General features: G+C 44.3%; 1 protein-coding gene across 1 annotated transcript in view; it reads right to left on the bottom strand.

Moving 5' to 3' along the window:
* Window positions 1-12,189, bottom strand: part of SDC2 (syndecan 2) — a 115,817-nt gene extending 103,628 nt beyond the window's left edge. The window contains exon 1 of the mRNA XM_054497682.2: window positions 11,159-12,189. Coding sequence (XP_054353657.2) covers window positions 11,159-11,218 — 60 coding nt within the window. The 5' untranslated portion in view covers window positions 11,219-12,189. The remainder of the gene's footprint in view (window positions 1-11,158) is intronic.
* Window positions 12,190-12,589: the final 400 nt, after the last annotated feature.

The following is a 12,589-nucleotide window of genomic DNA, read 5'->3' as shown; positions in this document are numbered from 1 at the left end:
ACTCATAGGTGGGAATTGAACAATGAGAACACATGGACACAGGAAGGGGAACATCACACTCTGGGGACTGTTATGTGGTAGGGGGAGGGGGGAGGGATAGCTTTAGGAGATACCTCATGCTAAATGACGAGTTAATGGGTGCAGCACACCAGCATGGCACATGTATACATATGTAACTAACCTGCACGTTGTGCACATGTACCCTAAAACTTAAAGTATAATAATAATAAAATAAAATAAAATAAAAACAAAGAAGTGAAAATGGCCTGTTCCTGCCTTAACTGATGACATTATCTTGTGAAATTCCTTCTCCTGGCTCATCCTGGCTCAAAAGCTCCCCTACTGAGCACCTTGTGACCCCCACACCTGTCTGCCAGAGAACAACCCCCCTTTAACTGTAATTTTCCTTTATCTACCCATATCTTATAAAACGGCCCCACCCCTATCTCCCTTCTCTGACTCTCTTTTCGGACTCAGCCCGCCTGCACCCAGGTGAAATAAACAGCCTTGTTGCTCACACAAAAAAAAATAAAATAAAAAATAAAAATAAAAATTAAAAAAACAGTTCTAAATTTGTGAAAATATATGTCCCATAGTGTTAAGAGTCAGGACGCAAGTGAGAAACACAAAACATATGCATATATATTTATACATAAACATATAATATACTGCAGAATCACAAAACTTAAAGATAGAAGAAAAAAGAAACCAACAGGTTTAAATCACCTACTATGGGTCAGGCTTTGTGTTAGAAGATTTTAGTCATTATTGAGGCTAATCTTCAAAATAACAAAAAAGCAAAATATTCTAATCCCAGTTTCACACTGAAGAAACAAGCTTGGAGATGATAAGAGACTTCTCATGGCTTTTAAGGCCACATGGCTTTTAAGTGGTAGTACCAGAAACTGAACCCCAATTTATCTGATTCTAAAACATTCAAAACCATCTCTTGCATTGTCTTAATTTGGGAGAGTACACAGTGAACCTGGGCAATGCTAGAACAACTCCATATGAATTAGAATCTATATATGTCATGGCCCATCCTTTATTGGGTTGTCACACACCTGTCACTCATGCAACTAGAGACTGTTGCCTAACAACTTTGTAAACAGTGGCCTTTTGGTTCCTAAACATGTCAAGTGAATTGAGTCCGAAGCACAGATGTACTACCCAAATATAATATGCCTTCAGTTAACCAGAATTTGGGGATCTTTATATTCATACTTTCAAATGTACTTTGGTCAGATGCTTTTTCTGCATCTGTTGAGATGATCATATTGTTATCTCCCTTAAACTGTTAATACCTGCATTGCTTTTCTGATGTTGAAACTGTCCTTGGAAAAATCCCACTTGGGCTCATCATTATTCTTTTAATAAACTGCTGTATTCAATTTAATAATACTCTATTTAAAATTTTGACATCTAATATAAATGACATTGACCTATAGGTTTGTTTTTTCTGCTCTTCTTGTCTGGTTTTAACATAGAGTGATGCTAACCTCCTAAAATGAGAAGGAACAGCCTTCTATCATTCTCTGAGCTTTATAACGTATCTTTCTCTGAAGGATCAGCAGAACTTACTTGAACAACAATCTAGCTCTGGTGCCATTTTTTAATTGAAATTTTTGTTGAGATAACTGTAGACTCACACACAGTGTAAGAAATAATACAAAGATCTCTTGTGCCCCTTCCTAGTTTCCGCCAATGGTAACATTTATAAAACTACAGTAAACATCACAACAAGGATATTGATACTGATACAGTCTACCAATCTTATTCTGATTTTCCTAGTTTTACTTGTATTCATGCTGTGTATGTTTGTGTATGTGTATCTACACAGTTCTATGACATGTATGGATTTGTATATATACATTATCTTTATACACACACACACACCTTTTAAAATATAACCAAGGTCTCACTATACATAGTTTTATATCCAACTTTTTGTGTACTATAGTTTCTAAGTTATAAATACGCTTCAAATAAATCTTTAATGGCCACATGATATTCACTGTCTAAATTAGAATCTTATTTAACAATTACTCTATTATTGTACACTTGGGTTGTTTCCATTTTTTTAACTATTATAAGTAAGACTTCAACAAAGACATTAAATACTATTTACCTGGTAATGATTTCCTTTGGACAGATTTGTAGAGGTAAAATTACTGGGAAAGATGAGCTTTTCACATCTTAACACGGATTTGTCCTGTCCCTGTAAGGAACCTTTCATCAGCCAGAAATAATAATGGCATATTTTCACACATCATCCACTTTTAGAGAAAAGCTGACTACAAACATATTCCCAATATCTCAGCGTAGAACTAGTCTACCCCAAGACAAGAAGAAAGCCCCCGTTATGAAAAAGTAGGCCTTAGCATGCATATGCTGAGCCACCCTCTGGGCTAGAGCTTATCAGATGAGCCCAAGTAATGTGTGTGCCAAGCCCTTATTCTTCAGAGAAGCAGAAAGCCAGGAATTACAACTAGCATGTGACACAAAGCATGGACATTCCCTTATGCTAAAAAGTTCCTACCTATTGTGTCTCACATAATCCTAAAAACTTATTTTAGGATATTCAATTTTACAGATGAGAAAACTGAGCCCAGAAAGGTTAAGAAACTTGCCCAAGGTTACATAGTAAGTGTATCCAAACCCAGGCAACACTACCATAGTCCGCTCATTCAGATTCTTGCTTGTGGTCTGCACAGTACTCAGACCAGGCTCAAGTGCTCTAGAGAGGGACCAAACGGAAGGCACCAGTTAAAAGCCCCACTCTGGAAATGGAGATCCAGGCCAGAAACCATATGAGGAGCCTAAAACACTTTATGAGACTTATAGTTTAAAAAGCCCCCCAGTATATCAAGTCATGTAGTCGTCTATCTAGAATGAAAGTTATTTTTACCACTCAGCTGTTCTTTATGTTACACTGGCTTGTATCAGAAAATATATTAAAAAATACTAGTGATATGGTTTGGCTGTGTGCCCACCCAAATCTCACCCTGAACTGTAATAATCCCCATGTTTCAAGGGCAGGGCCAGGTGGAGATAACTGAAACATGAGGGTGGTTTCCCCTATACTTTTCTTGTGGTAGCAAGTCTCACAAGATCTGGTGGTTTTATAAATGGGAGTTCCCCGCACAAGCTCTCTTGCCTGCCGTGTAAGACGTGTCTTTGCTTCTCCTTTGCCTTCCGCCATGATTGTGAGGTCTCCCCAGCCATGTGGAACTGTGAGTCCATCAAACGTCTTTCCTTTATAAATTACCTAGTCTCAGGTATGTCTTTATTAGCAGAGTGAGAACAGACTAATACAAATAGACACTAGATCACGAATATTCGGGACAATATATACACTCCTAGTAAACAATGAATACTCAGTTCAAGGTAGCAGGTTACCATGAGCTATTAGAAATTACTTGCCTTTTGGTAAGGTGAATAAATTCCATGTTTCAATAATAAAATTAGAAGTATTTGACAGGGGATTAATAATTACTTATTAAGTTAATCTTCACATTTCTCCTACCACACCCTAAAGTGCAGAAAAAGTAAATATTAAAGAGAGTTCTTCTCGTTCAACTCCATCATTTTAGAGATGGGAAAACTGAGGTCTCACAGGGATTAAGATAGTTAATTACATGTGTACAAAACCTTGCTTTCGCCTTGACTTAAAATGTTGTATATTTAGTCTACTGTATTTATATTTAATAACAAATTACACATAAATACATACTTAACTCGGCTGGGTGCAGTGGCTCACGTCTGCAATCCCAGCACTTTGGGAGGCCAAGGCAGGTGGATCAGTTGAGGTCAAGAGTTCAAGACCAGCCTGGCCAACATGGTGAAATGCCATCTCTACTAAAAATACAAAAAAAAAAATAGGCAGGCGTGGTGGTGTGTGCTATAATCCCAGCTACTAGGGAGGGTGAGGCAGGAGAATCACTTGAATGGGGGGAGGAGGTTGCAGTGAGCCTCATTTATGCCACTGCACTCCAGCCTGGGTGACAAGAGTAAGACTCTGTCTCCAAAAAAAAAAAAAAAAAGAAATACATATTTAACTTTTCCCTTAAAAAAAATTTTTCCTTTAATAATTGTGTATCTTGTCCCATGTGTCATTCTTATACCATGAGACTAAATTCTATCAATTGCACATACTCCTTAAACATCATGGCTACTTGTATTTAATATACCTGTGTAATCATAAAAGAAAAAACACACCAAAATGCTTTGTAGAGAGCATACTTACTGAGTCTTTGTGACATTTTTCACAAAATAGATTGAATGGTAGAGAACAAAACTGTGAAAACATGTCTTTAATAACATTTTTGCATTTTGCCAAGACTATGCATTGGCTATCACGCCACCAGCTGCATACTCGTTGGCTTCACTCTGCTGATGTGAAATGCAAATGGAAAATCTCCAAAGATTTCAAGGCTTCTCCCTTTTCCCACTTCTACCAATTCTTTGAGATACTCGAGAAAAACAGACATTCACAATTCTATTTCAACAGTGTCCTCTCCCATTCAGAGGCATTCACCCCTCTATCCTTGTTGCTAAAGCTAATGCTGCCTAGAAACAGACTTATCAAAATGCAATTGAGATTTTTAATAGTAAGACCTAAAGCCCAAATGGCTAAATAGAAGAAATTTCATGCATTTCCACTCTTTTTTTTGAGATGAAGTCTCACTCTGTCGCCCAGGCTGGAGTGCCATGGCATGATCTCGGCTCATTGTAACCTCCATCTCCTGTGTTCAAGCAATTCTCCTGCCTCAGCCTCCCGAGTAGCTGGGATTATAGGTGCCCATCATCACGCCCGGCTAATTTTTATAGTTTTAGTAGAGACGGGGTTTCACCATGTTGGCCAGGCTGGTCTCGAACTCCTGACCTCAGGTGATTGGCCCACCTCAGCCTCCCAAAGTGCTGGGATTACAGGCATGAAATATTGCGCCAGGCCACATTTCCACTCTTAAAAAATAAAAATACTCCCTTTTCTGCCCCCAGATCCCCAAAATATACTCACTACCCCTGCCACCCCATTCTAAATGACCAACGGCATACCAACACACGACACAGACTAAATTCTAACTCTCTCCTTCCCATGTGCTGGAATCTCAGCACAGCCTCAGGGAAGAGGAGGAGGTGTGATTGTGCACAGCTGATGTGTCAGGACATTACATCAATGTCTTCTTTATTCTTGACACCAACCCTGCAATGCTGATGACACTGAGTGCAGAGGCATCAAAACTGGACAACCAGCCCAGGTCCACTGGGGGCTGGTGTATTCAGTTGACCCTGAACCATAATGCCTTCAGTGGCCAGCGTGAAACTTCTGCAGGAGTGCCAACCAACCCCAAAATGTCCAGGCCCACAGGTACCTATACTTCAACATGCAGCATCAACAGATGTTTACCCAGCTCAGCACTGCACTGGGGTAGGAGGTTTGGAAACATGGTTTCTTCCCATAGCACTAATCTTGATGGGAAACAAAATTCACCTCTTTAGAATGTCAGAGAGATAAGAACATCTGACATGGCTCCCTCATTTCATTCATTTCATGGCCAAAAAAAAAAAAAAAAAAAAAAAAAGAGGCCAAGAGAGGAAAGGAAGAAAAAAAAATGTCCTATCTTCTGTGCCTCAAGCACCATTCATATGCTCCCTTCATTTCATCTTCACAACAGTCATGTTATAAAGGCATTCTTAGGTCCAATTTACACACACACTTTTTTAAGTGACTCAGAGCTTTAATATACTGTCCTGACACATTATATACAAGTTCTGACACATTAAGTGGCAAGGTACCAGCATCTGAACCCAGACTTGTCCACCTCCCAAGCCCAAGCCCTTTGTACTCTAAGCCCAGCTACTGCTGAAAACCCTAGTAGTAACAGAGAATAGCACATAATTAAGGGGTAATGCTGTGATCTAGACCAGCGATTCCCAAATTAGTCTGATTCATTAGAATCATCTCGGTTGCTTTATAAAAATACAGTTTCCCCCACACTCCCACTCCCATTCAGGCTTCTGATTGTGTAAGTCTGAGAGGAGGCCTGAAATCTGTATTTTCACATACTTCCAATGATTCTGATCATCAGTATGCCTTGGTGTTTACAGAAGGATTAAAAACAACAGGGCTGGATCAGCCATGAAAACATATTTGGAGCTTGCATTTAATCAATAGCATTTAAAAGGAGAAACACTGAAAAAGTAGCAATGTCCAGGGAGCGTTCATGATAGTGATATCAATGGGCCAGGGCTGGGAGACGTGGTGGAAAGTGATCAAGGGGGTAACTAGAAAGGAAGGCTATTATAGAGCTGCTTATAAATCCAGCAGAGGCGTACAGACTATATGCCATGATAACAAGGACAGACAGAGGTGTCTAGACCATGGGCAACATGATCAAAGTGGTGGAGGACAAACCAAACTGCATGCAAGTGTCTGGGCCAGGAATGGCAACTACAAGGCTACTGACACAGAAGCACAAGCTGGCAAGCCCCCAAGGAAGAAAAAAAGAGGGAAAGCTCCTCATTTGAAATTTTCTCTCCCATCAAGATTAGTGCTGCAGGAAGAGACCAATGGCCAGGCATGGTGGCTCACGCCTGTAATCCCAGCACTTTGGGTGGCCGGGGCGGTGGCGGTGGATCAGCTGAGGTCAGGAGTTGGACACCAGCCTGGCCAACACGTTGAAATGAAAAATACAAAATCCCTACGAAAAACACAAAAATTAGCTACAAAATACAAAATCTAAAAAATACAAAAAAAAAAAGCTAAAAAATACAAAATCCCTACAAAAAAATACAAAATCCCTACGAAAAATACAAAAATACAAAATCCCTACGAAAAATACAAAAATTAGCCAGGTGCAGTGGCACGTGCCTGTAGTCCCAGCTCCTCGGGAGGCTGAGGCAGGAGAATCGCTTGAACCTGGGAGGTGGTGGTTGCAGTGAGGTGGTGGTTGCAGAGTGCCATTGCACTCCAGCCTGGGTGACAGAGTGAGACTCCATCTCAAGAGAAAAAAAAAAAAAAAAAAAGATTAGCACTGCAGGAAGGGACCACGTTTCCAAACCCCTGACTTCTTTGCAGTGCTGAGCTCAGGTCAGGAGCTGGGTAAACACCTGTTGGTGTTGCATCTTTAAGCGCAGCTTCCCATGGGCCAGGGCATTCTGGGGCCAGTTGGCACTCCTACGGAAGTTTCACGCTGGCCACTGAAGGCATGAAGAAATGAACGGAAAGACCACTAGAATGCAAGGTCCAAGAAGGCAGGGGGATATTCGCCTGGTTTGCTCACTGCTTTACCTCAAGCACCTAGTAGGTACGAAATAAATATTTGCAGAATGAATGCACAGGTGGACTTACAGGCAGACTGGACGTGGAAACCAACAAAGATGAATGAGTCCAGGGCTTCTTCAAGATTTAAATCCAAATGATTAGAATGAAAATGATAGTACTGGCACAGTTGACTAAAAAAGTTAAATAAGAGTAGATTGGTTTTAGCAAAGATTCTTCTTCATTACTTCTGGCTTTTCTCTAAGACTTTATTTTGGCCTCTAGTCCATGAAAAGAATTCAGTGGTTTTGAGATTCTGCAATGCACCCTTTTGCCTTGGGAAGAAGAAAAGGATGGGCAAAATCTTTTAGTTTGATTTTTGGCAATGGAAGGACAATCTAGGGAGAATCTAAACTCAGATGGCATTCCTCACAGGACAACTGGATCCCCACCAGCAGGTATGCCACCAGCACAGTGGCTTGACTGGACTCGCTACAAACCTTAATGACAGGGCTGGTGGGGCTCTGTGTGACTAGGTCAGCTTCAGGGGCCTTGCCAACCTAAGGAGACTCCAAGCCACCTCTAGCTGGCCAGACAGGTCTCTGGGGGCTTTTGGAGACTTGAACACTAGTTCCACCCAGGGAACAAACCAGTTCACCTTTTGAAATCCTTTCCAAACTAATGATTATCCAAGGTGCCATTTAAGTGATCATATTACACAGGGTAGGCTACCCCTCGAAGGGTGGTTACCATCAAAACTAGACACATCAGGTTCTAAAAGCAGAAGCTGAAGGGCATGCTCAAATTGCTTCTTAGACATCCATTTTCTGCAAGCCTGATCTTTCAAGATCTTTCCTTCTTAAATGACATCCTCCTTCTGCTAATACCCAACTAAGAGAGAAAGAGCCCTTGTTTTTATAAAATTCCCTAGCAAAAGCAATTTGTTTCACTCATAAAACAGCCAAACTATATTTTCTAAAGAACTGCAAACAGTTACATGATTTCGATTTTAGTTACCCTTCTAATGCAAACTTTCCAGAGCCTGCCTTTCATAATACACCGAGAGATAATGCATGGGCCCAAATGACTTGACAGTTTCTTTTAATTTACAGACATCTAAGAATGTTTATAAAATTCCCCTAGTTCAAAACACTTCCTTTTCTTAAACATATTTCCAGTTCAAATTATGTGTTTATAGCAGTCTGCAATACATTATTTCTAAAGATAAACAGTCATGTACAAAATGGACAGAAAACCAGCAGCATATCACTACTGCCACACTCAGTCAGATTTTCCCCTTGCCTGGTGTTCCGCAGCCAAAGTCCTAACCTGCCAGTGGAAAGTATGAATGGATCACTAGGAACAGGCTTTCCCAGCTGCCTCCAGGATCCATAAAGGAACAGCTACCAGTTCCTTTTCATAGGCAGTTTTGAGCCTTAGTTCCTGAGAACCTCTTTTTTTTACCCCCAGAGCTAAGTATAAAACTCAAGAATTCACTAACTGTAGGCAGTTTTCCTTTCTTCCTTTTAAAGGGAGACTTTAAACCCAAATCACTACTTCTAAATCCCAGGAAACAGTTGCAGTTTTCAAATTAAAATGCAAAGTCCTGGAAATAATATTCTGTAATTGCTAATTTTTTTTTAATTCAGTCTTTTGACTTCATTTATATTTTTGCTGCTATACATAAAACAAACAGAGACTGAAAAGTAATTTAAATGGACTGTTAGCCATTCTGGGCCTTGAAACAGCTTCTATTTAGAAAGACTGACTCACTGCCTAACAAAGATTCTCTGCTAGTCTCCAAGTTGACATTTTATAAATATCTAATCACCCTTTTTGGATGATTTTCCAATTACTGAAAACAGTGTCTATCACAATGAAGCAGTTCACTCTGAAAGCATCCAGTTCTGGTTCAAATTGAGAAATATTAGAACCCCAAAGATACACAGTTCAGGGGAAAGCTGTCACCGGGGAGGACGGGTATATAGTTCGGCCAAAAAACTTCCTTAAGGAGCACTGGTAGATTTATGCAAAAACCCAGAGGGGCAGAAGACAGAAACATTCTTTCTCCAGAATCCCAAAACAGTAACATTTCCTAGCAAATCCACGAATAAGACTCAGCAAAAAAAGGGTCTCCTTAACCATGCACAGTTTTTTAGGCAGGCTCTTGAAATTTATTAGATGAAGTCCCTTTGCCCTGTTTTGCAACAAGAGGAGCAACAACGTTTATCTGAAATAAACAAGAGAACTGCTGCCTTTTGGTGTACAAAGAGCCAAAGTTCATCATAACTGGCTGGGAGATAACTAATACCAACGAATTAAACCATCATTTGCCAAAGGAAAACACTAATAAGGCTCGGAGTTCTATTTTACAACCTGAGCACCCAAAATACTCATGTAGTCTGCACAGTTTCCAATTCTACATGCTCTCCAACCACAAAGAACGTATGGGGATCTGCTAGCACACACAGAGGCTCCCACACTGATTAAAAATGTCCATCTGCCGCTCGATGCCAAAGAGGTTTCCCAGTCCTAAAGTAGCCTCAGCACAAAAAAGGGGGGGAGACTCAAATTCATAAAACCACCTAAAAGACCTTAAGATGATATAATTTGTCTTTGAAGAGACAATTCAGTTAATTAGAAATTGACACGTTATTAAATGGCAAAGGGAGAGGACGTGGGGAACCAGAAGGGCGAGAAACAGCCGCACTCCCTGAGACCCCAGAGGGCACTGAGGCTGCAGACGAAATCTGGGGTGCTCAAGCTTCCACCTGGCCCGACAGAGCTCCTGGCGCCCAGGTAGAGGCAGCTGCGGACCACAGGAGGCCAAGGAGGCAGTTCCCTTTAGAGGGCGCTCATTGGGCGACGTGGGGAAACAAGCTCCAGCCCCCAAAGCGCGACCAAAAGGAGAAATCAAGTTTCCACCGCCAGGGCGGGGGAGGGAAGCTGGGTGCCGGCAGGCGCCCCGCCGGAGACGAGACTCCTCCCGGCCCCAGAAGCGCCCCGCCAGGGCCAGAGAGGGCGAGCGTGGCGGGAGGGATGCCTCTGTCCCCCAGCGGCCAGGCGACCCGAAGCCGAGCGCCGTGTCACACGTACCCCGCCTCGCCCTGCTTGCGGCACTCCTGTGTAACTCCTATGAAAATGTCCTCCTGCCCCTGACGCCCCGCGGTCCAACCTCCGCCCCTCAACGAGGAGGGGGTCGCCGCAGGACTGGGAATCCAGTGGCCGGCGTCCCAGCATTTTCGGACGCGTTCCGTGCATCCCCCAGTGTCCCCTTGAGGGACCGCGTACTGCGATTCCACGTAGTGTCGGTTACCTCTTCCTAGCCGCAGGGAGCATCAAACAAAAGAACTTTTGCAAACTTTTCTCTCTAGACACTCGCGGGTCTCTTAAATCCGGCCCCTATCTCCCCAGAACTTGCATGCAGTCAAATAGGAAAGCTGGCGCGGGGGGATGGCGTGCGAAGGAAGGGACCCCAAAGTTTCCAGGTCATCCCTGGTCTCGAGGAGCGCGAGGAGCCGTTCCCTCGCGGGCCCGACCCAGGCTCCCCCCTCCTGCCATCCTTTCCCCTCCGTCCTTCCCAGATCACGCAGCAAGACCCGCCGAGGGCAAAGAAGTTGGGAGTGACTTCAGGGGCCTCTGCGGCTAGACCAAACTGCAATTCTCGGTGCCCCTATTCCCGCGGACCGCGGGGCAACGCCAGCGAGCAGCGCTTTTCTGCGGAAGGGAAGAGGGGGAAAGGGTGACCGGACGAGCGCATTTGTCCCAGCGGATCTCCGGTGTACACTGGGGGGCTGGGGGGTCCCCAGGTGGCGCTCCCCTATTCCCTGCGGGCTCCTCTCGTAGCTTCAAACACCCTAAACGGCGTGCGCGTCCCCTGCCTGGCCCACTCACCGACTCCGCCGACACGCAGGCCACCAAGCCCAAGGTGAGCAGGATCCACGCGCGCCGCATATTCCCCAGGGACCGGCTGCTCCCAGCCGCCGCTTGCAACCAGGGCAAAACGAAGCCTCCTGCCCAGCGCTCGGCGCAGCCCGCGCACACGAATCCGGAGCAGAGTAGCCGCAGCGATTGCGGCTCGGGCTCGGGGCTCGGCAGCGCTCGCTTCCTCCTCCTGCGCCTGCTCCCGCCGCCCGCAGCTGCGCCCCGGGAACGCGGCGCCCTCTCACTTGTTGGTTTCTGCACTCCCGACACGGAGTTGGTGCTCCGCAAAGGCTGCTCTCTGAAGCTCTTCTTGCTCTGCTGTGGTTTTGCTCCTCCGCGGACTCCTTTCCCGTGCCGAGGTTCAGTTTCTGGTTTTAAGGAATAAATTCGCTGGCTTGAAAGGGAGCTGCGGCAGAAGTTTGGGGGCAGAGCGGCGGGAGCGCGCGATCCGCGCGGCTGGAGCTCCGGGAGTATCTGGAGAGCAGCGCGTCCGAGCGGGGCCACTGGCTCCGCGGCTGCGCCCCTCCTCCTCCCGCGCTGCGCCTCCCTCCCCGGGTCCTCCTCCTTCTCCTCCTCTTCTTTTCCTCCGGCTCCCTCCCACCCTCCCTCCTGAGCCTGCTTCTCCGGGCTCCCCTGGGCGACTGGGGAGAGGAGGCGGACGTGTGACTCCCAGATAAACCCGGGAGAAATTCCTACAGGATTACACGCCGATTGGCAGCTCCGAGGACCAGTGGGCGCCGCGGCTCCGCGCTGTGGCTGCGCCGGGTCTGCTCACCGGCAAGCCAGGGCTCCTGCGTTTTCTCGCTCCTTTTCTTCCCCACTTTTCCTCTCTCCTCTATGCTCTTTTCTTCCCCGTTGTCTTTTCTCTTTCCCTTCTTCTTCACTTTCCCTTTTCTAGAGAACAATTAGCGAAGAAACGAGGGACGTATGTAGCTTTTCTGCCTTGAGAATTCGACCAGTAGAAAAAAACTGCCTTGTGAGTTGAGGGAAAAAAAAAGTGTAAGATGCTTTCAAGCAATGTGAAGTGTTCATAAATCGCCAGTTCATGAAAATTGCATTTTAAAAGAGAAGATAATTAATGTAATAAATATATAGTGAGAGTATTTCCCACTCTCCCAAATCCTCCCGCACCCCCAAAAAAGGGACATGGAGGAAGGATCCTGTAAACCCAAAGTGCAACAGTTTGAAAGCTCCTAACTTCATTAAGGGCTTAAATATCATTTCTGCCTCACACACAGTTTATGCCCCTAAGGCTTTTTATAGGCTCCATTTCAGCAAAGAGGTGTTAACGTTTGGAAGCTACAAATAGGGTAATTTGATGAGAAGTTGGATAGAGACCGTGAATAATAACAGATTTAAGATAACTTCAAAGAAAAGAGGGATAAAGTAATTCTTAGTTTG

The sequence above is a fragment of the Pongo pygmaeus genome, chromosome 7 (assembly GCF_028885625.2).
Source record: "Pongo pygmaeus isolate AG05252 chromosome 7, NHGRI_mPonPyg2-v2.0_pri, whole genome shotgun sequence".
Taxonomy (NCBI): domain Eukaryota; kingdom Metazoa; phylum Chordata; class Mammalia; order Primates; family Hominidae; genus Pongo; species Pongo pygmaeus.
Note: the sequence above shows the minus strand (reverse complement) of the source record. Positions and strands in the feature narration are given on the sequence as shown.